This window comes from Ascaphus truei, chromosome 2 (assembly GCF_040206685.1).
Source record: "Ascaphus truei isolate aAscTru1 chromosome 2, aAscTru1.hap1, whole genome shotgun sequence".
Classification (NCBI taxonomy): Eukaryota; Metazoa; Chordata; class Amphibia; order Anura; family Ascaphidae; genus Ascaphus; species Ascaphus truei.
In genome coordinates, this window is record NC_134484.1 from 487,869,498 (window position 1) to 487,893,276 (window position 23,779).

General features: G+C 47.1%; 1 protein-coding gene across 2 annotated transcripts in view; it reads left to right on the forward strand.

The window, feature by feature from the left end:
* The window catches only part of LOC142488427 (uncharacterized), a 1,092,840-nt gene that overhangs the window by 1,050,997 nt on the left and 18,064 nt on the right, over positions 1 to 23,779 (forward strand). For both annotated transcript variants that reach the window (XM_075588928.1, XM_075588929.1), the window contains one exon: positions 12,023 to 12,136. In XM_075588928.1, coding sequence (XP_075445043.1) covers positions 12,023 to 12,136 — 114 coding nt within the window. The remainder of the gene's footprint in view (positions 1 to 12,022; positions 12,137 to 23,779) is intronic.

Consider the following 23,779-nt stretch of genomic DNA (forward strand, 5'->3'; position numbering starts at 1 on the left):
AGGTACCCAGCACCAAGGCACGATGCTTCCAGTGTGGCACGTTCTACGTGTGACCTACCGAGCCGGGGCCACTGACCGAGACCCCACGGGGTGCCTCTCCGGGAACGATAGCGGAGGTGGCAGAAAGCACCGAGAGAACAGCCCTGGTTCCCCGTTACAAGCAGGCGGGAAGAACCCAGGCCGACCGGCTGTCGAGCCAAAAGAGCCGTCGACGGAGAAGAGCGCGACTGCAGTGGAGGTACCGGAGCCCGCCCTCTTCGTACCTATACCCACTGGTTGTATCGCAGAAGAACCCGGTGACTCCTGAGCGGAGGATCCGATCGTGATATCCTCGGAGGAAGAGGCTAGTGTACCATCGGTGGCGATGCGCCTACCGGCGAACCACCCACGCGGCATCAAGGAGGAGCAGACGAGCGCAGACACCGTCCGACAGCGAGCGCTGGTGCGACCGGAGGCTCGTAGCAGTCCCACGGCCGTGGTGACTCCCAGTGCGGAGGAGATGGCGATCGAGACGACCCTAGAGGAGCTCGATATCATCAAACAGCAGCGGAGTGGTAAGGAGACTCCACCACCCCCTTACTCCAGCCAGGCGAAGACCGCAACCACGGAGGACGAGAAGGAGAGGCTTGAGGCCTACTTGTCCGGCCGTGCACCGGATGCTCCGCCACCGCCCATGCCGGTCCTCGACGCACTTCCGGTGCGTGACCACGGAGCGGATGGATATTTTGCGGGCACCCATGATGACGTCGTTTCCGGTTCCACCGGAAAGAGAAGGCCGGGAGCGCTGTTCTCCTCACGAAGCATAGATACGGCCCTTGCCCTGGCTACCCTAAAGAGTCGAGGCCCCTCCAGAGAAGCCAGAAGCATGGCGGAGAGCGCGTCTAAGAAAGCGTCCATTGGTCGCGGAATTGCCCGCTTGCTGGACATTGAGTTGGACGTTCCCCCAGCCCCAGCCCATAGCTCCATTGCCCCGGCCACTGCCCCTGCCCCATCACGAGTGGTGCCACCGGGACCTACCAGGGATAAGTTATGTAAATACCCCAAATACTCCAAGGACTTGCGGGATTGGGAATTGAGCGATGAGCGGTCTGATGGGGAGATACCGTATTCAAATGTTATACCTGTGCCTAACCCTGTGCAGTTTTCTCCTGCAGCTAGAGGGAGGGCCCATGGGTCCCACTCTCCAGTAGAGGCTGGGACTACCAGCAAAGTGGTTCATAAGATGAACCCTACCAGATATGTCAATGCCAAAGGGAGGAGAGATTGCTCGCGATCTACTGATGGGGGTACGTCCGGTGTATCATCTCAGGTAGAGTCAGAGGTAGAACGCACTAGTGATTCCACAGAGTACGAGCACCGTGACAAGTGGTGGGCACCCCTATTGACCGGATACCACGAGGGGATGGACCGTACGCGGTTCCTATTAATTAAGAATAATATTGTTGATCATTGGTGGGCGGCTGGTTCTTTCACTCAACAAGAAGTGGAGGATGAATTAGATGATAGGTACCGGGAGATAGAGCAGAAACTTGTTGTACCCAGAGGCCCCAGTATCTTATATGATGAAGTAGCTCCGGAAGAGCCTGTGTTTTGGGTACTGCCAAGCAGGGCGGGTAACAGAAAGCTCACCAAACTGAGCAGAGCTGACAGGGCCATAGTGGATAGATACCGGCAGTCCCACGGATACGAATACCCTTATGTGCCTGAGCCTATCATGAGGGAAAGAGAAGAGAACCGAGATAGTTGGCTCAGGGAGGCAGTCCAGGAATATCTTTGGACCACGTTTGGTCAAGGGGTTACCATAATGAAGACAAGATAAGTGAATTGGTCCGCATATGGAGCATAGGTATATGTATCTACATGCATGGTGTAAGCCAGCGGTGCGCAAACTGTGGGGCGTGACCCCCAGGGGGGGCGCGAGACTGCCGGTGGGGGGGCGCGGGGTTTACAGAGGCCCCGCGCGCTTCCCGAAGGCACTTAAATTAAGTGCCCGGGGAGCTGCAGGGCCTCTGTAAACCATACTTACCCGTGACTCCGGCGGCTTCCTTCTTGCGTCGCCATGGCAACGCGGCGTCAAAATGACGCCGCGAGGTCATGTGACGTCACGTTGCTATGGCAACGTGACATCATAACGCCGGAGGGCGGGTCAATGGTGGTTAGGGGGGGCGCGGAAGAGAGGGGACCGCCGGCAGGGGGGCGCAGGGAAAAAAGTTTGCGCCCCCCTGGTGTAAGCTATCGGCCAGAGCATGGGTCGGTCCAATCTTTCGCTGTGACGATCACGGATCATAATGGCAGGAGAGTGAGGAAGCCAGATCCCAAACATTATTACTAGGTTCTCCACGTTGGGAGTAACTGGTACTCAGTTGTCTAATAATACTACCTCCTAAAATGTTATGATAAAATGTGTAACCTGTGTTTGTTCCCCAGGTTGTTCACTGCAGGATGGTACTGCCAAACCAAGGTCCAAGTGGGGACCATTGGATTCCACCTTAGGGAGAGTGTAGCCCCCTGTAAACAGCATGGGCTATAACATCTTCCTACTACTGTGGTAAGTCCTGTTAATGACAGGTCCCAGTAGTAATCAAGGGTTTTCCCCCCTTGTAAGCCCTGCCTGATTGATAGATACAAGCCTGACTCTGCTGTAGGCCTGATGCAGAGGGGAGGTTCTGTTGATGTCATGAGGGGTGGGGCTGACCAAACTTAGTTGCAGTTCCTGTGTGCTCTCTGTTCAGTTAGTGTTGGAGTGTCTGACTGGACAGTCAGACTGTGTGAGCTAGATCATGGGTTCCAGAGGAGAAGGGCCTAGTGAGTTATAGGTGGACCAGTGCCCCTCACCCTGCTTAGGGGGTGAGGGAAGAGCTAGCCCCACCCTGAGCGCCCTGGGCTGAGGGTGGAGGCAGGGAGCAAAGACCCCCCTTCAGACCATCCTGAGGAGAACTATTTGGAGGGAAGGAGAGGAGAAGGAGACAGATCCTGTACACTGTGAATGAAGTGTTTTGCTTTGTACTACTGCTGCTGTGTGCTGCTCTAATACGCTGTGAGTACAATAAAGACCCTGTGGCTTTTACCAAAGACTGTGTGATGCATTCACCCCTGGACCAGGGTGGTTCTTCTAAACGGGTCCTCTCCCATATCCCTGGGAGCTATAGAAGATGGAGGCGCTGCACCACCACTAAGATACCATGGAGGCCAATACCCCAGAAGCCTGGTCCTGTCTCCCCCCATAACACCTCGGGAAGCTCAGGCCCTCCTGTTCCACGCAGGTATGCACCACCCCTATGCATGTAATCTTCCCTCACACACCCTAGACACCACAGATGAGTCTGGGGGGGGGAACAAGGGTTACAGTGGGAAACTGGAGTTGATCGAGGAACAAATTAATGAGGGTGTGAGGGATCAAACCCCCCTATTTATTATGGTGGGGTAAGATGAGGGGGAGTTAGTGCACTGGTTCCTCTGCATTACCCAATTCTCACCGTATGAAATAGGAAAGTGAGACTGTGTCAGTATGGAGCAGAACTGCTGGACCTGAGAGAGTATCGGGAGCATTTATCAAAGTCTCACTCATGTACAGTATCTGCTTTTTATTCATACTATGGAACTGTACGTTATTATGTTACACTATGAGGACTTCACTGGTCTTTTGGCTGTTAATCTCCGACTCTCTTTATACTTTTCTAGATGGTTATGTTGTGACACAATCCTGAGCCATTAAAGTTTTGCAGTGTTTGAAATGAAGTTCCTGTTTGCGAATGGACCATATGTGTTTTTGGTGCCCCTGTCTTCTCCGACTCCTTTGGGGTTAATGATTTAGGTGGGAAAGAGCTGATACTAAATGCTGTATATTTGTCCAAAAAAACTGATCATTCCAATTCTGTTTTATATACAGGCACATTCTAAAACCCAACACATATAGATTAAGTAACCTCCGGTCAGCACCTCCCAGAGCTGCACTGCCACTGCCAGCACCTCCCAGAGCAGCACTGCCCACTGCCAGCACCTCCAGAGGACAACTGCCCACTGCCAGCACCTCCAAAGGAGCACTGCCCACTGCCAGCACCTTCAGAGCAGCACTGCCCACTGCCAGCACCTCCAGAGCAGCACTGCCCACTGCCAGCACCTCCAGAGCAGCACTGCCCACTGCCAGCACCTCCAGAGCAGCACTGCCCACTGCCAGCACCTCCAGAGCAGCGCTGCCCACTGCCAGCACCTCCCAGAGCAGCACTGCCCACTGCCAGCACCTCCCAGAGCAGCACTGCCCACTGCAAGCACCTCCAGAGCAGCACTGCCCACTGCCAGCACCTCCAGAGCAGCACTGCCCACTGCCAGCACCTCCAGAGCAGCACTGCTCACTGCCAGCACCTCCAGAGCAGCACTGCCCACTGCCAGCACCTCCAGAGCAGCGCTGCCCACTGCCAGCACCTCCCAGAGCAGCCTGCCCACTGCCAGCACCTCCCAGAGCAGCACTGCCCACTGCCAGCACCTCCAGAGCAGCACTGCCCACTGCCAGCATGGATCCACGCAAGTTAAGTGAGTAGAGGAGATAATTTAGTGTCTTTGGAATATGCAAAGGGGGAATTTCTGATTATTTGGCAGTTATGTGAGTCAAACTCCCAAACTAATTTTCTTATAGAACCACCAGCAGATAAGAAGATAATATATCTTAAACTCTGTCATTTTCTGCCAGAAGGGCTAGTAATACATTTCTTTTTTTTTTTTTCCAAAATTTTTTATTAGGATTTTAGATATTTCACATTATACAAGGAATAAACGATAATGCAGCCTAATACAATTTTTCTCCTTTTGTTGGTTAAAGAAACCGGATAGAAAGAGGAAAGCTCACCGCTCCCCTGACCCTCCAGGGGCTAGGTGGGGAGTGCGAGGATGGAAACAGAGAGTAAGAGTGGGAAAATGGGGGAGGAGGGTGGGTGGGGAGGGGGGGGGTGGAGGGATACCCATTGCTTCCCGTGTCCTCAGTCTATTTTCCTTGGAACCCCTGACCTGGTTTTCCTTTCCCTTTTTTACTTTTCATATCTGGTTTAGTGGCGTAGGGGTGCCATATGGGTTAGCCACGGATCCCATGTTTTGTTGAAAGAGTCAGTGGACCTTTTCAGAAAGGCAGATAGTTTCTCCATATTCATCACCTCCTGCACCCTATTTTTTACCGTTTGTTTTGAGGGGGGAGACACCTTCTTCCAGGCGGCCGCCACCGCACATCTAGCCGCTGTAAAGATGAAGGAGATTAATTTACTTGTTGGTCGGTCCAAGTCATCTATGGGCCTGGCCAACAGGTAGGTCAACGGGTCAATAGGGATTTTGAGATCTGTGACCTCTTCTATTAATTTTTGTATTGTTCCCCAATATTTTTGAATTTCCGGACATGTCCACCAAATATGTGCCATGCCTCCCTTTTGGCCGCAGCCTCTCCAGCATAGATCGGACGCCTGGGGGTAAATTTGATTTATTCTGACTGGAGTAAGATACCAGCGAAACAGTATTTTATATATATTTTCTTTGATTGTGGTACATATGGAAGTTCCTGAGGCATTTTCCCAAATTCTTTCCCAATCCTCTCGGTCTATAACTATTTCCAATTCCGCTGCCCAATGCAGCATATAGTCATGTGTGGGGGCTTCTATGCCCTTTCCAATTCTGCGTAAATTTGAGTTATAAGACCTTTCTGGTGGCCTGTTTCTCTGCAGAGCCGCTCGAAACTGGTGAGAGGGGGAAATTTCAACGTTGGGGATAAAGTCTGAATAAAATGCCGAATTTGTAGGTACTTGAACACATCCAACCTTGCTATTTCGTATTTGGTTTGCAGGTGTTGGTAACTCAGGAATTCCTCAAAGCTTAGGAGGTCGGCAACCGCTCTAATATTTTTTGTTTTAAATTGGTTCCATTGTCTGGGCTCACAGCCAGGAGGGAATTTCGGATTTTTGTAAATTGGTATGAGTTGAGATTGAGGTGTAGTGAGCTTAAATTTAAATTTGCATTTCGTCCAAGTCTCCCATGTGTGTCTCATTGGGCCTAACTTAAATTTACTGTTCTGCATGTCTTCCCTGCTCAGGGACCAAAGGCAAGCCGGCAGTGAGGGCGTCCCGGCGTAGTATGATTCTATATCTAGCCAACAGTATTGGTTTGGGTTGGCATTCCAGACTACTGCCTGTCGCAATTGGGCGGCTTGGTAGTATTTTGTGATGTCTGGAACACCAAGTCCTCCTCTCCCCCTTGATGCCAAAAGAACTGTCCTGGTGATTCTGGGTTTTTTACCTCGCCAAATAAAATGGAAGATTAGTTTTTGAATGTTCTTTAATTCTGAGCCAGGGATGTGGACTGGGAGAGTCTGGAAGTAATATAATAATCTAGGGAGTATGTTCATTTTAACTGATATCATCCTCCCGATCCATGATATCTGATATCCTCCCCATTTCTCTAGATCTTGTTTGATTTTTCGGAACAGAGTCAGGTAATTTTGTTGATATAGGGATTGGTAGTTCCTCGTTATCTTTACTCCCAGATATTTGATACTTGAGGAGCTCCAATGATAGTTAAAGTTTAATTTGAGGAGTTTCACCTCTGGCTCTGGCAGGCTTAAATTTAGTGCTTCCGATTTGTCATTATTGATTTTATAGCCTGATATATCTCCAAAGTCCCGTAACTCTTTTTGGAGGTTAGGTAGGGATATTTGAGGTTGTGTAAGGGTTAGGATGACATCATCTGCGAATAGTGATATTTTGTGCTGCCTGTGTCCAATTTCTATTCCTTTGATGTCTCTATTGGCTCTTATTGCCGATGCTAGAGGTTCTATGGTTAATGCAAAGAGGAGAGGAGATAGGGGGCATCCCTGTCGAGTTCCATTAGTGATCTCAAATCTCTGGTTACTGCCCCCTGGTAGTTTTACTGTTGCGGACGGGTTTTGATATAATCTACGGACTCCTTCTAGGTATGCGTCTTTAAATCCGAATTTACGCATAACTTGGTCCATGAATAGCCAGTCTATTCTATCGAACGCCTTCTCTGCATCTGGGCTTAGGAGTAGTGCTTTGGTCTCTGTGAGATGGACATGTTCAATAATATCTATTATCTTCCGAGTATTGTCTGAGGCCTGTCTACCTGCTACAAATCCTACTTGATCGTTGTCTATTAATCTCGGTAAGATAGGGTTCAATCTATTTGCGAGTATTTTGCTATATAGTTTGAGATCACAGTTAAGCAGGGAGATTGGACGATAGCTTTCACATTGCATCGGGTCCCTGCCTTCTTTATGTATTATGGCCAGGGTGGCCAGGGACATTGACGTGGGGATTTGATTTCCTTCCATGAAATCGTTAAATATTGTTAACAGATGCGTGGATAGTACTGGCAAGAATCTCTTATAGTAGACATTAGTGAACCCGTCGGGGCCAGGAGACTTAGTAATTTTTAGTGATTTGACCGCCTCTTCCAGTTCCTCTTTTGAGATCTCAGCGTTGAGGACTGTATTTTCCTCCTCCGTTAGTGTGGGGAGCTTACATTTATCTAAGTATTGCGCTATTAATTCAGATGCTATTGGTTCATGGCGGCCATTTTTTGATCTTAGATTATACAGTTCAGTATAAAATTTTGTAAATTCGGCTGCTATTTTGCTATCACTATGTTGTATCTCACAAGACCTACTCTTGATCGCCGTAATTTGGGACCGTTTATGCACCCCTCTTAATTTTGTCGCTAAAAGTCTGTCTGCCTTGTTTCCTTTGTCATAATATTGTTGGTTAGTCCATTTGAGGGCCTTCTCAACATCCTCCAGCTGGATTTGTCTAAGTTTTACTCTGGCTGTTGTCAATGTTTTATATATTTTTTTTGAGGGGTTGGCTTTATGAGATTGTTCTATTGTTTTGATATTATCCGTAAGCTCCTTTATTAATTTTTGGCGGGCTTTTTTCCTGTGGGATGCGATAGAAATGAATTTCCCTCTAATGGTTGCCTTATGGGCCTCCCACAGGATTGCTGGTGAGGAGACGGATCCTGAGTTTAAAAAAAAGTAGTCTCGAATAGCGGCTCTAATCTCTCTTTCTATCTCAGGATGATTGAGTAATGAATCATTTAGCCTCCATGAGTAATTTATTGTTTTTTCAAAAGGGGTTGTCAGGGTTAAGGTAATCGGGGCATGATCAGACCATGTGATTGGTCCTATATCGGAGTCGGATGCTGCCGCCACCACATTTTTTGTGGCCAGAAAGTGGTCTATTCGAGAGTAGGTCTGGTGAGGTGCTGAGAAAAAGGTATAGTCTCTCTGGCCCTGATGTTGGGCCATCCATATGTCCACCAATGAGAACTCGCTCAAGATTCCCCTAAACCTTTTCCCTATGATCTGGGAGGGGGTTGTACGGGGGGGACCCATTGTGGTTGATCTGTCCTCGGTAGGGTTAAGGACCATGTTTAGGTCTCCTCCCACTATCATCGATGACAGATATCCCGGGTCTATGCCCTCGAGGACATTCTTTAAAAATTCTGCTTGGTTCTCGTTCGGGGCATATACATTGATCAGAGCGATTGCTGAGCCCGCTAGGGAGCCATATACCACCAGAAATCTACCCTCTGGGTCCGCAGTTGTTTTGATATGGTTAAATGGGGTGCCCTGTCTAATCAGGACAGCAACACCTCTCTTCTTACTAGTAAACGATGCGCAAAAACACATTGGGAACACTTTTTTGAATACATTTGGGGGGTCTTGTGATGTGAAGTGGGTCTCCTGTAGGAATATGATGTCTCCCCCAGATCTTTTCATATCTTGGAGTGCTAATCTCCTTTTTCGATTATTTTGGAGGCCTTTTACGTTGAGTGAGGTTAATTTAATTGTGGTTTGGTTAGCCATTTGGGTTCCTTTTTGGATAATACCATAAGGCCTTCTCTTTCCCACTTGAGAGGCCATGATCTAGTAAGGGGAGGAGGGGATGGGGAGGGGGGGGAAGGGGGAGGGGTAGGGGGGGATGGGGGGGAGGGGTAGGGGGGGATGGGGGGGGAAGGGTAGGGGGGGATGGGGGGGGATGGTGGGGAGGGGGGGTCCAGGTGCAGTTCAAACATTTCAAACATTTCACTTCACATTTTTTGTGTGTCACAACTATTATGCAACTCTGCGCAGAAAATATTTTTTAAACAGTTCTGTGACCGTGCAAGATAAGTTCGACTTTCTTTTGCATGTTTGTTTTCCTTTATTGTTTTTCTCCTTCAATTATCTTTGCATTTAGGCGAAGTACTTGGTAGGTTTGCTAACAAGGGTGGGGGGAAGTGGGGAGGGGGGGATGGGGAGGGAGGGAGAGGGAAGGGAAGGGAGGGAGAGGGAAGGGAAGGGAGGGGGAAGGGAGGGGGGGACAGTTGTGGGAAAAGGGGGGGGGCGTTTGTGGGGGGGGAGAGAGGGGAGGGAGGAAGGAGGGGGGGCCCAGGTGCAATTCAAACATTTCACATTTTTTATATCACAGCTCTTATCCACCTCTGCGCAGCAAATATGTTGTAAACAGTTTTGGGACTAGATACATTAAATACAACTTTAAGAGGGAGTCCCAGTCCTATCTCAAGCACTCTCACCCCTCTGGGCTTTTGTACAGTTCAGGATCAGAGGGCGCTTCCATGTCAATTCCTTGCGCTCCGGTCCTAACCCGTGGGAGGTGGGGGAATGCGAGGTAGGGTCGGAGGGGGGGGGAGGAAGGAAGTGTGTGTGGGGGGTGGGGTATGGGGGTATGCGTGAGGGAGGGGGATGGGGGGGAAGGGGAAAAGGGGGGGGGAGGGGTAGGGAAGGGGGGGAAGGAATTGCGTGTCTAGGTTGCAGGGAGGGGGGGAGGATAAAAAAAGGGGGGGGGAGGGGGAAGCAAGGTATTAAGTGAGATATAGCAGTTGTATTATATTAATCTACTCACGGCCTCCAGAACATCACTATTAACTTATAGATTTAAGTTTTTTGGGCTCAGTCTGGGTGGTCCGTCTTCCCGGCGCCCTAATCGCCCCTGGTCTCGCAGATTGGGGAGTCCTCTACGGTACCGGGATCCGTGGCTCGTTGGTGGAAGGGCTGGATGCCGACAGCGACCCCCCCCCTCGCCGAATCCGGAGCTCTGCTCTATGGGACCGGGAAAAGCCGACACAAGGGGGGGGAGAGGGAGGTCACGCTTAAAGCGGGACCGAAAAGCTGGAGATTGAGGCTGGTGGGAGCAAAACTGGGATCCAAATTCCCCATATGCTCCGGCATTAGAAGGACAGCGATCCTGTTGCTCTGAGTTGGGTCGGTCGGTTTCCCGGTCTTATTGGCGGCGGACGAGATCCTCTCCGGAGTCATCGCGGGAGTAGACGGCTCGCGATCCGACGTGAAGGGCGGTGTTCTGTGTCAGCTCACCATGGAAGTTGGCGGCTCACTTCTTGGAATGGTTCCGGTCCGATGGGATGTATTTACAGGTGAGTAGAGGCGCCCCCCCCCTCCAGGTCCCTCCGGAGTCACCGCGGGAGCAGGCGCCTCGCGACCTCACATTGGGAGTGATGACTGGCGCCGGTTTACCAGGCGGGTCCGCAGCCCGCTCTCCAGTGTGGCTCCGGACCGACAAGGCAAACTGGGGCACTCTCCCCCCCCGGGTCTTGTCCGGGGGGATCCATCTGAGTGCCGCGAGTGTTATTTTTCTTTTGGGTGCTGGGCCGCAATCCTCTCCGATGTTCGGGGAGGGTCTCCTGGTGTATCTTCAGCGGCTGAGTTGGTCGCTAGCCACGCTTGCGGTGGGGTTAGACCTAGCGCTTTTGCGAAGGGGGCCATGTCCACAGGGTACTTCATGAACAGGAATTTCCCATTGTAAGCCTGAAAGGCTGTATTGGATTCCTTTCTCGCGGAGTAGATTAGTTAGGGGTTTTAATTCACGTCTGCGGTCTCTCGTTGCTTTTGACAAGTCGTTATAGACTTGGAGGGTTTCATTCTGAAAAGTTATTTCACCCATGTCCCGGCAGGCCGCGATTATTTTTTCTTTTGATGTATATTTATGCATCTTTATTATGATATCCCTTCGTCGCCTCGGGTCATCTAATTTAGGTCCAAGGGCACGATGAGCCCTATCCATTTCGAGCTCTTTCTCCTCCAGCTCCCCGCATACCGAATTAAATAGCTCCATGAGGTATGGTCGGAGTTGATCTTGTGTGACCGACTCCGGCACGTTCCGGACGCGGATGTTTTGGCGCCGGTCACGATTTTCTTGCTCTTCCATACTTTCTTTAAGGAGGGTGATCTCCTCTCCTAGACGGCCTATCTCCTCGTCAGCTTCACTCTGTCTTTGTTGGGACTCAGTGAATTTTTTCTCCAGGGTAGCTGTTTTCTCTGTCAGCCCTGAAATCTCCCTCCTTATGTCGCTCACTGCGGTTCTGAGCTCAGTTTGAAAGGAGGATTGGAGCGTAGTTGATATGCCTGCTAGCAATTCTTCTAGGTATGCCCTGGTGATGGGTTGATCAGGGCTTGCTGGGGGGCGATCTCTTGTCTGGGTTTTTTTCTCTGGTTGCGCCGTGGCACCATGCGGTCCGCCGCCATCTTGTAGCTCCATCGTGCTGTCTTTGGTCCGTTGCGGCGGAGAAAAGTATCTGGCAACTCCTTGATTGCTCCTTTTTTTTGTTTTTGACATCGCCCAACTATTTAGCTATCTGGGAGTGTAAATGTTACCCGGCAATTTTGGGGAAGAATAAGGGTTTTTGCGTTTTTTAATGCTTCTTCTACCCGTCCATACCGGGTGACGTCACCGGAAGTCCCCCCGGCTAGTAATACATTTCTAATAATAAAAAAAAAAATTGTCTAAGGTTATATTGGGAATATTATTGTTATTGAGGTTTGAACATTGGTACAGTAGCTCAAATGTTTTCACTCGGGGGTAAAAACTTCTTCAGCACTCAAAGGGTTAATAAAGTAAAATCAATCACTTCACCCCTCCCCCATAGGAATCAGTATAGAGTATTTCTGTATACGATATCACAAGAAGCGCCCCCACTCCCAGCTTTACATGATGGGTTTCCCTTTTCTTATTGCCAGGTTTCCCAGTGATTGTACCGGAGAGTTTAGAGATTAAGTCAGAGAAGGAAGAACCGAACACTGAGGAACATCTGACCCCAATAAAGAGTGAAACTGTTCCATTTCCTGTCTCTGGTTAGTACCTTTTCCCCTTTCTCTGCATAAAGGGGTGTTATCTTGTTACAAGGCGCATGGTCACATTTAGTGAATATTCATGGTTCATTGCCTGTCACAGGAAGTCCCCAGGCCTGCTGTGTGTTCTGGGACAAGCCACATGCAGCAAAGTTAGATGTGCAATACTGCTGTCAAATACGTATAAAGGTTGGAAATGCAGAGTTATGGGCGTCTGACCATCAATAGATGCGATATAACGCATTTGGGAAAACAAATTCAAGGGACCCTTCCCTAACTAACCTGGTTCCCCAGCTTAACAATACCCTCTAATTTAGGGTCATTAGTTACGCAATAATAGCCACAGTCTTTAGACATAGCTTAACTGATAGATGGGGGACAGCGTCCCAAGAGTCCAGGTAATTCTTCCGGACAGTGAAAGTCATGATGGGGGCGTCCTCCCCGTACTGCATACAGCGTAGCAGCGTGCCCCCAGCCTCCAGGCTCTAGGAGAGAAAATGAAGCAGCAAACCTAGCTGCCATAAATACCTGTTCCTTAATTAGAATGGCAGGTGAGGGAGAACTAGATGATTAAACTGATGAGTTTTCATCCCTCTGCAGGCAGCCTGTAGGACAACAATTGTGGCATGTATACGCCGATAATTTTCTCTTTCCCTTCTTCCTTGGATAAGAGCTTTGCGGTGCTTCTGAATAATTTGAATACTTTTCTCCCTTTTCAATACGTTTAGTCCACTTGTGAGAGAATCCTTTTCCTTGCGTACATCTCACAATTCTGCTCTCAGAGCCTCCATCCCTTCCTGGCGCTGGCTCTGTGTGCATGAATGCATCCCTCATTACGTTTAGGAACTCTGCCTTCATTACGTTTAGGGCCTCTACAAATCCCGTTGCTAGGGTCCCATCAGCTTGTCTTTCCCAGGTTTCTTTGTCCTGGTCTTCCTGACTGTTGGGGATGGAGCAGCATCTCTGCTCCTCTAGCTCATTCTTCAGTTTCTGGACCTTCTCGTGCTCCCTCTCATACTGCTCTGTGGGGACACACTGGGTACTGAGACGCTTATTCCTGAAAGGACACCACTTTGTGTGGTCAGACACATGACGCATTAAACACATTTTTTCCTCCATTTTTGCACTTTCAGGTGTATTCTTCACCCTGACCTCTGGGGGTGCTATTGCATCAATACTTTTCACACTTTTCCCTGTGTATGCTGTATGCAGAACTGGTAGTCATACACAGTAGGACAGACTTTACTCAGAGTCTGTACTTTACTTTGGCTGGGTGGCCATTTTAAACCTCCACATTTATTTGCAAACCCACTGAGATTAGTGTTGTCACGGTAGCCACAGGGTTATAATATACACCAAATAAACTGGGTTGAATTGAATACGACTGTGATATAATAAAGAGATTTTATTCCTTAAAAGACAGGTGGACACACAATGTTGGACAAATAGCAAATGGAATATATACACTTAGGGAAGGGACAATGAAATAACCAGGATTCAGGTTAGCAGTTCATCAGGCATCAGGTATCAGGTATCATTCAGGTAGAATCACGAAGAACACTGGGCATAGAGCTTACAATCATTTATATGTGGTTTGGGCTCTATCCCTATGTGACGGTAGCTTGTCCAGGGTTATAATAATACACACAAATAAAAATATCACTGGGTTGAATCGCATACGGCTAAGATATGATAAATTTTGTTTATTCCTTGAAAAAGGTGAACACACAAGATTATACAAATTACATAGAGACTATGGACACTTACGTTAGATGGAGCAATGAAGTAATCTGGATTAGCAATTCATTCATCAACACAGGATAAAAAACGAAGACATGATCGAAGACAATGGGCATAGAGTTTACAATCAGTTATATAGGACTTAAGCCCTATACCATAGCATTGGGTGCCAGGTATTGGTTATCAATTCCCTCTACCCAATTACCCTTTGCCACCTCACGTGGGAAGCAAGGGAATACCTGCCCCCAGGGGTTGGCATTATTCTAATCTGGGGCTCATTTCCCTAGCCCTCTTCCCAACAGACCGACGTCCCCTAGTCTGCTTTGGGCAGGAAAACCTTTGTCTGAAGGTGTGATTTATTACACCTACAGAACAACTCAGGTCCTGCTCTACTCCGCCCCAGCATATACAATCAGGGTGGGGGAGCCTTTGACCAGGGGGCCTGTTGTAGACCTACAGTTGCCCCCTGAACATTAACATACTGCAGAGCCAGTATCCTTCCCGGGCTTTTATGCCAGACACCAAATACAGTACATTTCCACAATTATATTTATATTAAAATAATCCGTTCGGCTAGGCAGAGCGGGCTACAAATTGCCAGATCCTCATGCTGGAGAGGATTCTACATGGTGGCCAATTTCCAGCTCGCTGGGACCCTCCGAACCGGAGTTACAGAAATACACTTTAAATGAACATTTACAGAACTTGCATTTCTCTGCCATTGATGTCAATGGCAGAAACCCAAACTAAACAATTAACCTGAATCCGTCCTATTGCTCAGAGAGGGTCGGTATTTGCCATGCAGTCATGCCGGAACGAGGATTACATGGTGGCCAAATCCCAGCTCTCTATTCCGCACAGAACCGGAGTTATAGACTTCAGTTTTTTTCAGTTTTTAACTTAGCCGTTTACCTTGCGGCTTCTACCACAATTATTTTTTATTTGATGCACAGTTTTACTTGCAGACACGGGGTACGGATATGGGTACCTCCTTTGCCCCGTCGTATGCTAATCTTTTTTATTGGTCTCTGGGTGTTAGGTCCAATCTATCTGGTACCTAGGGCAGGTAACCTTACTCGACACGGGGAGCTTTCATCACGGCACCTGCTATATTCTTTTGGTCTCAGATATGATAGTTACGAGCCCAGAGTGCGAGAAAGCAGTAACACAGGGATGCTGAGGTCTCACAACTGATTTAATATGTGGACAGGGCAGTCTTTTATATATAAGGCAAGGACAAAAAAAAACATTGTATTGTATGTCTTTATTTATAAAGCGCCAAAAGTGGACTCAGCGCTTCACAAATAATACAGTACAGGGAATTATAATAATACAATAAGTGCAGCAGAAATCAGACAATAGGAAAGGAAAACCCTGACCGAAGAGCTTACAATCTAAAAAGTTCATTACATCTGTTACAAATTGAGTTTCCACATATAGATCACACATCTAAATTTACATGTAACCTTTAAAAATGCCTTTACTTAAATATTTTACTGCTGAGCAACTGCTATTTAATGGGGTCATATAAGGCTTTGGTGTCGTGCTTCTTGTGTCGATGACATGTTGAGCCAGCTGATCTAAAACTTAACGGAGACTAAAATATGTAACTATTTAAGGCCCTGAGTAGAATGAAGCTGACACACATTGCTTTAACCTTTTCAGTCCCTGATGGGAACAAAACTGACATATATAATTTTTAACCTTATACTGGGGATCCACATTTATTTTTGGGGATTCTAATCCTTTTCGGTATCATATTATTTTTTACAAGCGTTCTATTGATGACCTGATTATGATTTGGGAAGGGGATTCACATTCACTGGACACTTTCATTAATCCACTTAATTCCAATATGTTGAATCTTAACTTTACTTATGAACCCCATATTAATCACATTAATTATTTAGATATCACTTTATTTATTGACGTTACTGGAGAAATACAGACTGACATTTATAGGACACAAAATTCCAGAAATGCCTTTCGGAAAGCGGATAGCAATCACCCCAGGTCACTCGTCCGTGGTATACCCAAGGGGCAATTCCTCCGCCTACGGTGGCTTTGCTCTAACGAGGATTCTTTTGATCAACAGGCCACCGAATTAGCAAACAGATTTTCTGCCAGGGACTGCAGAACAGGGGTTACAGAGGAGGCTTACATGAATGCCAAACTCTGTACTCATGCTGAGTTACGGTCTTATGGTTTGACTGGTTCTAGGCAGGGGGTTTAAATCAAGGAGAGACCAGGGCACTCCAGAAGGGTCCAATCCGCTGTTACACGGCATAGATCAAATCCGCTCAATCATCCAGAAACATTGGGAAGTGCTCACCTTGGAGGAAGACCTTAAAGAGTCAATTGAACCAGGACCCAAAATTGCATTTAGAAAGGCTAAATCCTTGGCAAACTATCTTTCGCCTAGTTTTTTTTATCTCCAGGTCAGACCGTGTCCATGAATCAAATTTAATACACGTTTTTTTTCTTCAAATATGGTAAATGTTGTATTTGTTGCTATGCCAATCCTATAAAATCTATTGATATTGTACACAGTAAGAAAACACACAATTCCAGTTTTTATTCATTGTAATTTTGTGATTTATTACTTAACCTGCGGTTGTGGTCGAGGATTCGTTGGGCGGACAATCAGACCAGTGAAGGTCAGAATTATGGAGCACATTCGTTCTATTAAAAACTAGATCAGATGCTCCCAGTTTCCAAACATTTTACACATTGTACATTGGGAAACTTGTCCACCTTTCATTTTTCAGCGATTGAATCTATACCTGTCACTACACGAGGGGATTGAATCTATACCTGTCCCTACACGAGTGGATTGAATTTATACCTGTCCCTACACAAGGGGATTGAATTTATACCTGTACCTCCACGAGGGGATTGAATCTATGCCTGTTCCTACACGAGGGGATTGAATCTATACCTGGTCCTACACGAGGGGATTGAATCTATACCTGTTCCTACACGAGGGGATTCAATCTATACCTGTTCCTACACAAGGGGATTGAATCTATACCTGTCACTGCACGAGGGGGTGATAGAATTAAACAGCTTAATCAGCGTGAGATGTTTTGGATCCACTCACTTAATACTCTATCCCCTTTTGGGATTAATACAGAATGGGACCTAAAACATTTTCTCTAAGCTATATTATTCCTTTGCCCATTCTCAGGTTATATAATTCTGTGTGTGTTTCATATACATTTGTTTCTATCATTGAGAAACATATGTCTCTCTCTCTAGTCACATTTGATGAGTAGTATTGTATCCTTACTGTGGCAATTTTCTCAGTGTGGTTTATTTATTTACATCTTATTCATTATGTACAGTTAGGTCCAGAAATAATTGGACACTGATACCATTTTCATAATTTTGGCTCTGTACGCCACCACAATGGATTTTAAAATGAAACAACCGAGATGCAATAGAAGTGCAGACTTTCAGCTTTAATTCAAGGGGTTGAGCAAAAATATTGTATGAAACGTTTAGGATTTGCAACCATTTTCATACACAGTCCCCTTATTTTAGGGGCTCAAATGTAATTGGACAAATTAACACAATCATAAATAAAATGTTCATTTTTAATACTTTGTCGAGAATCCTTTCCAGGCAATGACTGCTTGAAGTCTGGAACGCATAGACATCACCAAACGCTGGGTTTCCTCCTTTGGGATGCTTTGCCAGGCCTTTACTGCAGCTGTCTTCAGTTGTTGTTTGTTCGTGGGTCTTTCTGCCTTAAGTTTTGTCTTCAGCAAGTGAAATGCATGCTCGATCGGGGTTGAGATCAGGTGATTGACTTGGCCATTGCAGAATATTCCACTTCTTTGCCTTAAAAAACTCTTGGGTTGCTTTCGCAGTATGTTTTGGGTCATTGTCCATCTGTAAAATGAAGCGCCGTCCAATCAACTTCGCTGAATTTGGCTGAATCTGAGCAGACAATATATCCCTATACACTTCAGAATTCATCCGGCTGCTTCTGTCTTCAGTCACATCATCAATAAACACTACTGACCCAGTGCCATTGTAAGCCATGCATGCCCATGCCATCTCACTGCCCCCACCGTGTTTTACAGATGATGTGGTATGCTTTGGATCATGAGCAATTCCAAGCCTTCTCCATACTTTTTTCTTCCCATCATTCTTGTACAGGTTGATCTTAGTTTCATCTGTCCAAAGAATGCTGTTCCAGAACTGGGCTGGCTTTTTGAGATATTTTTTGGCAAAGTCTAAATCTGGCCTTTCTATTCTTGAGACTTATGAATGGTTTGCACCTTGTGGTGAACCCTCTGTATTTGATCTCGTGAAGTCTTCTCTTTATGGTAGACTTGAATAATGATATGCCTAGCTCCTGGAGAGTGTTCTTCACTTGGCTGGATGTTGTGAAGGGGTTTTTCTTTACCATGGAAAGGATCCTACGATCATCCACCACTGTTGTCTTCCGTGGACATTCTGGCCTTTTTGTGTTGCAGAGCTCGCCAGTGCGTTCTTTTTTTTTTTTCTCAGAATGTACCAAACTGGTAATTTGGCCGCTCCTAATGTTCCTGCTATCTCTCTGATGGTTTTTTTTTGTTTTTTTGCAGCCTAATGATGCCCTTTTTCACTTGCATTGAGAGCTCCTTTGACCGCATGTTGTGGGTTCACAGCAACAGCTTCCAAATGTGAATGCCACACCTGGAATCAACTCCAGACCTTTTACCTGCTTAATTGATGATGAAATAACGAAGGAATAGCCCACACCTGTCCATGAAACAGCTTTTGAATCAATTGTCCAATTACTTTTGTTCCCTTGAAAAAGAGGGGCCTACATATTAAAGAGATGTCATTCCTAAACCCTTCCTCCAATTTGGATGTGAACACCCTCAAATTAAAGCTGATATACTGCACTTTAAGCCCATATTCATTATTTAACTGTAACTTGAATTTATTTTCGTACACAGCCGAAATAATAAAACTTGTATCAGTGTCCAATTATTTCCGGACCTAACTGTATATTCTCTTATCAAGATTCAAATTGTTCTTTGCCTTGGAAGTTGAATTTACATTTATTATATATTTATTATTACATGATTATATTATTTGGTGTTACAGTTAATTTCATTTAAATAATTTTATTCTCTCCACATCTTATCCATTTTTAAATTTGATGCTTTATCATTTAATTTTTTTTGTCCTTTTGAGTCTATTTAAGTTTATTGTTATTGTATTCTTTATTGTGTCCTTTTGCTGGATTTCTTCCCCACTGCCTTCTTTCCGTGGTTACATTTTCCCCAGACTGTTTTGTTCCCATGGTACGTTTCTACCTGGGATACATGTAGGCAGTGTTTCTGGATGGGAGTGCCTATAACGTGACACTCTCTAGACCAGTGATTCCCAACCAGGGTTCCGTGGAACCCTGGGGCTCCTTGAAGCAGTCTCAGGGGTTCCCCCTATGGACCACAGCCCCCCCCCCTGGGGGGGGAGTTTTTTGGTATGTATTTTGTAGGGTGGATTGAGTGAGAGTGGGGTAGTTGACGGAAGGTAGGAGTGAGAGTAAGCAAGTGAGAGGGGGCAGGAGGGAGGGAGTGAGGAAAAGAGAGTAAGAGTGAGACGCAGGGGATAAATACATGTGAGGCGTGAGGGGGGGAGAGTGACTGAGTGAGACGGATGGGAAGATAAATACATGGGTAGAGGGTGAGAAATAGAGGTGTCTCGTGAGGTGTGAAATTTTGTGATTTACCCCAATCGAACCTATTATGTGTCAGCCAGATAGGGGTTCCCCGAGATTTTTCAAAATACTTCAAGGGTACTTCCAAATTAAAAAGGTTGGGATACTGTCACGGGAGACTCCTGTGGTGGGTAGGATCTCGGTGGCCGGAACAGCACGAGCGTAGTAGGGGTCACAAGCAGGGGTCCGAGGCAGGCGGCAGGTAGCGAAGTCAGGTAACAAGCAGGGGTCCGAGGCAGGCGGCAGGTAGCGAAGTCAGGTAACAAGCAGAGGTCGGCAACGAGGAGATTGGAACAGGACAGGCGGGGCAGGACAGGGACTGAGGGCAGGGACTGAGAACAGGAACAAACAGGGACAAGCCAGATTACCAGCAAGGGCTTTTACTGTGAACAGACTTCTATGGTACAGGTACAGAAAACAGATCAGGATATCAGAAGCATGTGCATCAGGAATCTGACTTCAAGCAAAGGCAAAAACAACAGACAGGAAGCAAGCTATAAAGGACAGAGACAGGAGCAACAAGAAGACAGACAGAGGAACCCAGAGCCAACAGAAGGCAGCAGCACACCCAGTGGACAAGGAAGCTATGGCTAGGCAGGAGGTCTATGCGACCCTGACATTACTCACCCCTCTTGAGAGCGTTCTCCGGACGATCCTCCAGGCTCTTCCCAGAGGCCTTGATGAAAAGTGGACTCAAGGTGACCCACCTCTGGTGGTTTGTCAGCGGGCAGAGGGTACTCCACAGGTACATTGGGTGCTGAAAGGAACCTCCGAATGGGTGCGTTCAACCCAAATGCAGGGGCAGAGACATCAAAAACGTGGGCATCAAAGACGGGTGCAGCATTTCTACATGAGTCAGTGGGGACACAGAGTTCACTCTTCGTGGTCTCTTTTTGTGACCAATATATCTCTTTTAGTTTTGGAATCTGGAACTTCCCAATGGATACATTCAACTCCATTGCAGAGGCATGGACATCAGGAATGTGGGCATCAAGGACGGGTGCAGACTTTTCACATGGGTAAGTGGGAACATAGAATTCACGCTCCATGGTCTCCTTTTGTGACTGACGTTTCGTGGTATCACCTAAAATCTCATTAAGACCAGCTATTTGATTTTTCAGCTCTTCAAGCTGTCCTTCTGCATTTCTTTTCACACTCAATGCAGTTGTCAGTTTGGCTTCTTTGGAGTTGAGTCGCGACTCCATATCTCCCAGCTGACTCAGAGTAAAGCTTAAATCTTCTTCATTTCTGATCTGCAGCTGCCGGTACTCCTCCCGGGCATTGTCCAGCTCCAGCTGCAGCCAGACCTTATCACGGGCTGTGTGGTCCAATAATTTGCAGGCATCGGCCATTTTGACCTCATAGCGCTGTGTCAGGCCAGCCACTTGACAGACGGACACCTTCTCTCTCTCCTCCTTTTTGGCAAGCTGTGTCTTGAGCTCAGTGATCTGCGCCTGCAGCGCTGTGAGTTGCTGAGATGTGTGTTCAGCTGTTAGCTTTAGCTCTTCCATCTTTAGGCGTTGCTGCAATTTCCACTCCTCAGCGAGAGACCCCTGGTTGAGTGCATTTTGCAATTTTCCACTCAGGGCTTTCATCTCTTTACTGTGATCATTTTGAGCTTGCTTCCATGCATCCCTCATTACGTCTTGGAGCTCTGACAATTCCTTTGTCAAGGTCTCAGCTGCCTGCCTTTTCCAGGTCTCTTTCTCTTTGGGTGTACTGACTGTTAGAGATGGAGCAGTGTCTCTGCTCCTCCAACTCTTGTTTCAGTCTCTGGACCGCCTTGTGTTCCCTCTCATATAGGGTTACCTGGGCTCTAAGCTCCTCCTCCAGCGAGGCTCTGGATATGCTCAGTGTGACCTTCAGCTCCTCATGCTGTTCTTTGGGGACACACTGGGTACTCAAATACTCTTCCAGCATCTTTATCTTGTAGGCAGTCTGGAAACTTTCTTCCTGCAGAACTCGCTGCTTTTCTTCAGCATTCACCCATTTCTCCTTCGTGTCCTGCAGATGTGCACGCAGTTCTTGCAGCTGACTCTGCAGCATATTTTCTGTTTGTGTGCGCCGCTCCAGGGAGACACGTTCTTCTTGCAGCATTCTCTCTGCATTCTGCAGTGCTGTCTGCATGTCTAACTTTTCCTGGGCCAACTGTTTCTTCTCCTCTCCTAATTCATGGAGTTTCTGATCTCCTTCACTGACTTGGACATAGAGATTCTTGCACTCCTGGGTTACCATTTCAAAACTGCTATTTAACCCTTCGAAGATCTCTCTCAAAGAACGTAGTTCTGTGTTGAAGTGGCAATTCTTCTCCTCAGAGGCTTCCAGTTTTGCGCCAACTTGAGCCATGAAACTCTGGTACTGCACATTGGGCCTCATGCAGTAAGCGACGATTATGTGAAATCGGCAAGCTTATCGATTAGTCATGTTATTGGCGTTTTTCCCTCTCCGTATGCAGTAAGTGCCGAATACATTCAAAATCAACCAGAAAACAAATCCGCCCACTCTCACGATGATGAGCCGAACACACACAGGTGTATCGGCGTGCGTGGCGGGGTGCTGTTAGGTTACACAATCACAAATCTTGCTGAATCAGGCGAAACAAGCATGTTTTTGATTGCGCGCCATATTTAAAGGCAACGTGTACTGCTAATCATTCTCTGTGTTGTTGGGAGTGAGAGAGAGAGAGAGACGCACAGAGCTGGACGATTGAAGATTTGCATATTGACTGAGAGACTTGTTGTGTATTGGGTGAGCTTTGTCCTTTGTTGTTTTGTTTACATCTTTGTCTTGTTTTATATGTGGAAGTGGGTCGTGTGATTGCCTGTACATTTCTTGTCTGTTTTTTGTGAGTGCTGGAAGTATGCCCGCAAAGCGTGGGAAGAGTGATGCTGGTGGGAGTGGGAGTGCTACTCGTGGGAGTACGCGTCGGAGTGAACGTTCTGTTCAGGGGAGTGATGTTGCTGGTGCACCGAGTGGTGTTGCTGGGAGTGGGAGTGCTGTTGTTGGGAGTGGGAGTGCTGGTGCTGCGAGTGGTGTTGCTGGGAGTGGGAGTGCTGTTGTTGGGAGTGGGAGTGCTGTTGTTGGGAGTGGGAGTGCTGTTGCTGTGAGTGGGAGTGCTGTTGCTGTGAGTGGGAGTGCTGTTGCTGTGAGTGGGAGTGCTGGTGCTGGGAGTGCTGGTGCTAGGAGTGTGAGTGCTGGTGCTAGGAGTGTGAGTGCTGGTGCTAGGAGTGTGAGTGCTGGTGCTAGGAGTGGGAGTGCTGGTGCTGGGAGTGCTGCTGGTGGCGCAGTTGCTGATGGGGTGTCTGGTGGTGGCGTGCTTGCTGGTGGCCAGCTTTTGGAGGCTCTTCCATTGGAAGAAGGAGAGTCCAGTCAGCACCAGCCAAGCTCTGACCCTAAACCTGCTCGGAAAAAACGTGTGGAGAAGCCACGTAATCCTCGCTTCAATGACCAGGAAAATAGGGCTCTTGTCACTGGCATTCTGGAGCACTATGACAGTCTCTATGGACATTTAGTAGGTAAGTGTAACTTTACATTTATTATTCAAATACATGTGATCCTAGGTCATCTGAGTTTTGTTCATATGCAAATATGGGTACACAATATCTTTCTATGTTCATTAGTGTGGAAACACAGCTTTTTATCATGCCTTACAAGGACAAATAAACACAGGCGGTCAATTTGCCAGAACTGCATACAATATGAATGCAACCTTGCTTACATGTATAGGTTTAGTAGTGAATGCTCATGTGCTGCACATATTACACATAAAACAGCATGTTTGCTATCTCTTGGAACAGCTAGCAGTGTAGGAAACTGGTGCTTATATTATTATTAATTTACCTCATATCTTTTATATGTTTTTCAAGGGCGGACAAGTGCAGCAAGCAAAAAAGAAATGTGGGACACAATAGTCATTGGTGTCAATGCCTGTGGGAATAGTGTCAGGGACAAGTATCATTGTCGGAAAAGATTTGATGATATTAGGTCCAAATTGAAAAAGAAAATACAAGACCAACGCGTGCATGCTACTGGCACTGGAGGTGGGCCCACACCACAACGTCTCATATTGACTCCATTGGAGGAGCTGCTTCGGCCAAAATTACTTACCGTCGTCGTGGAAGGCTTGGCTGGTGACCGTGACATTGGAATTTATCCGTCACAATTTCCAGCAGGTGATAAATATTACT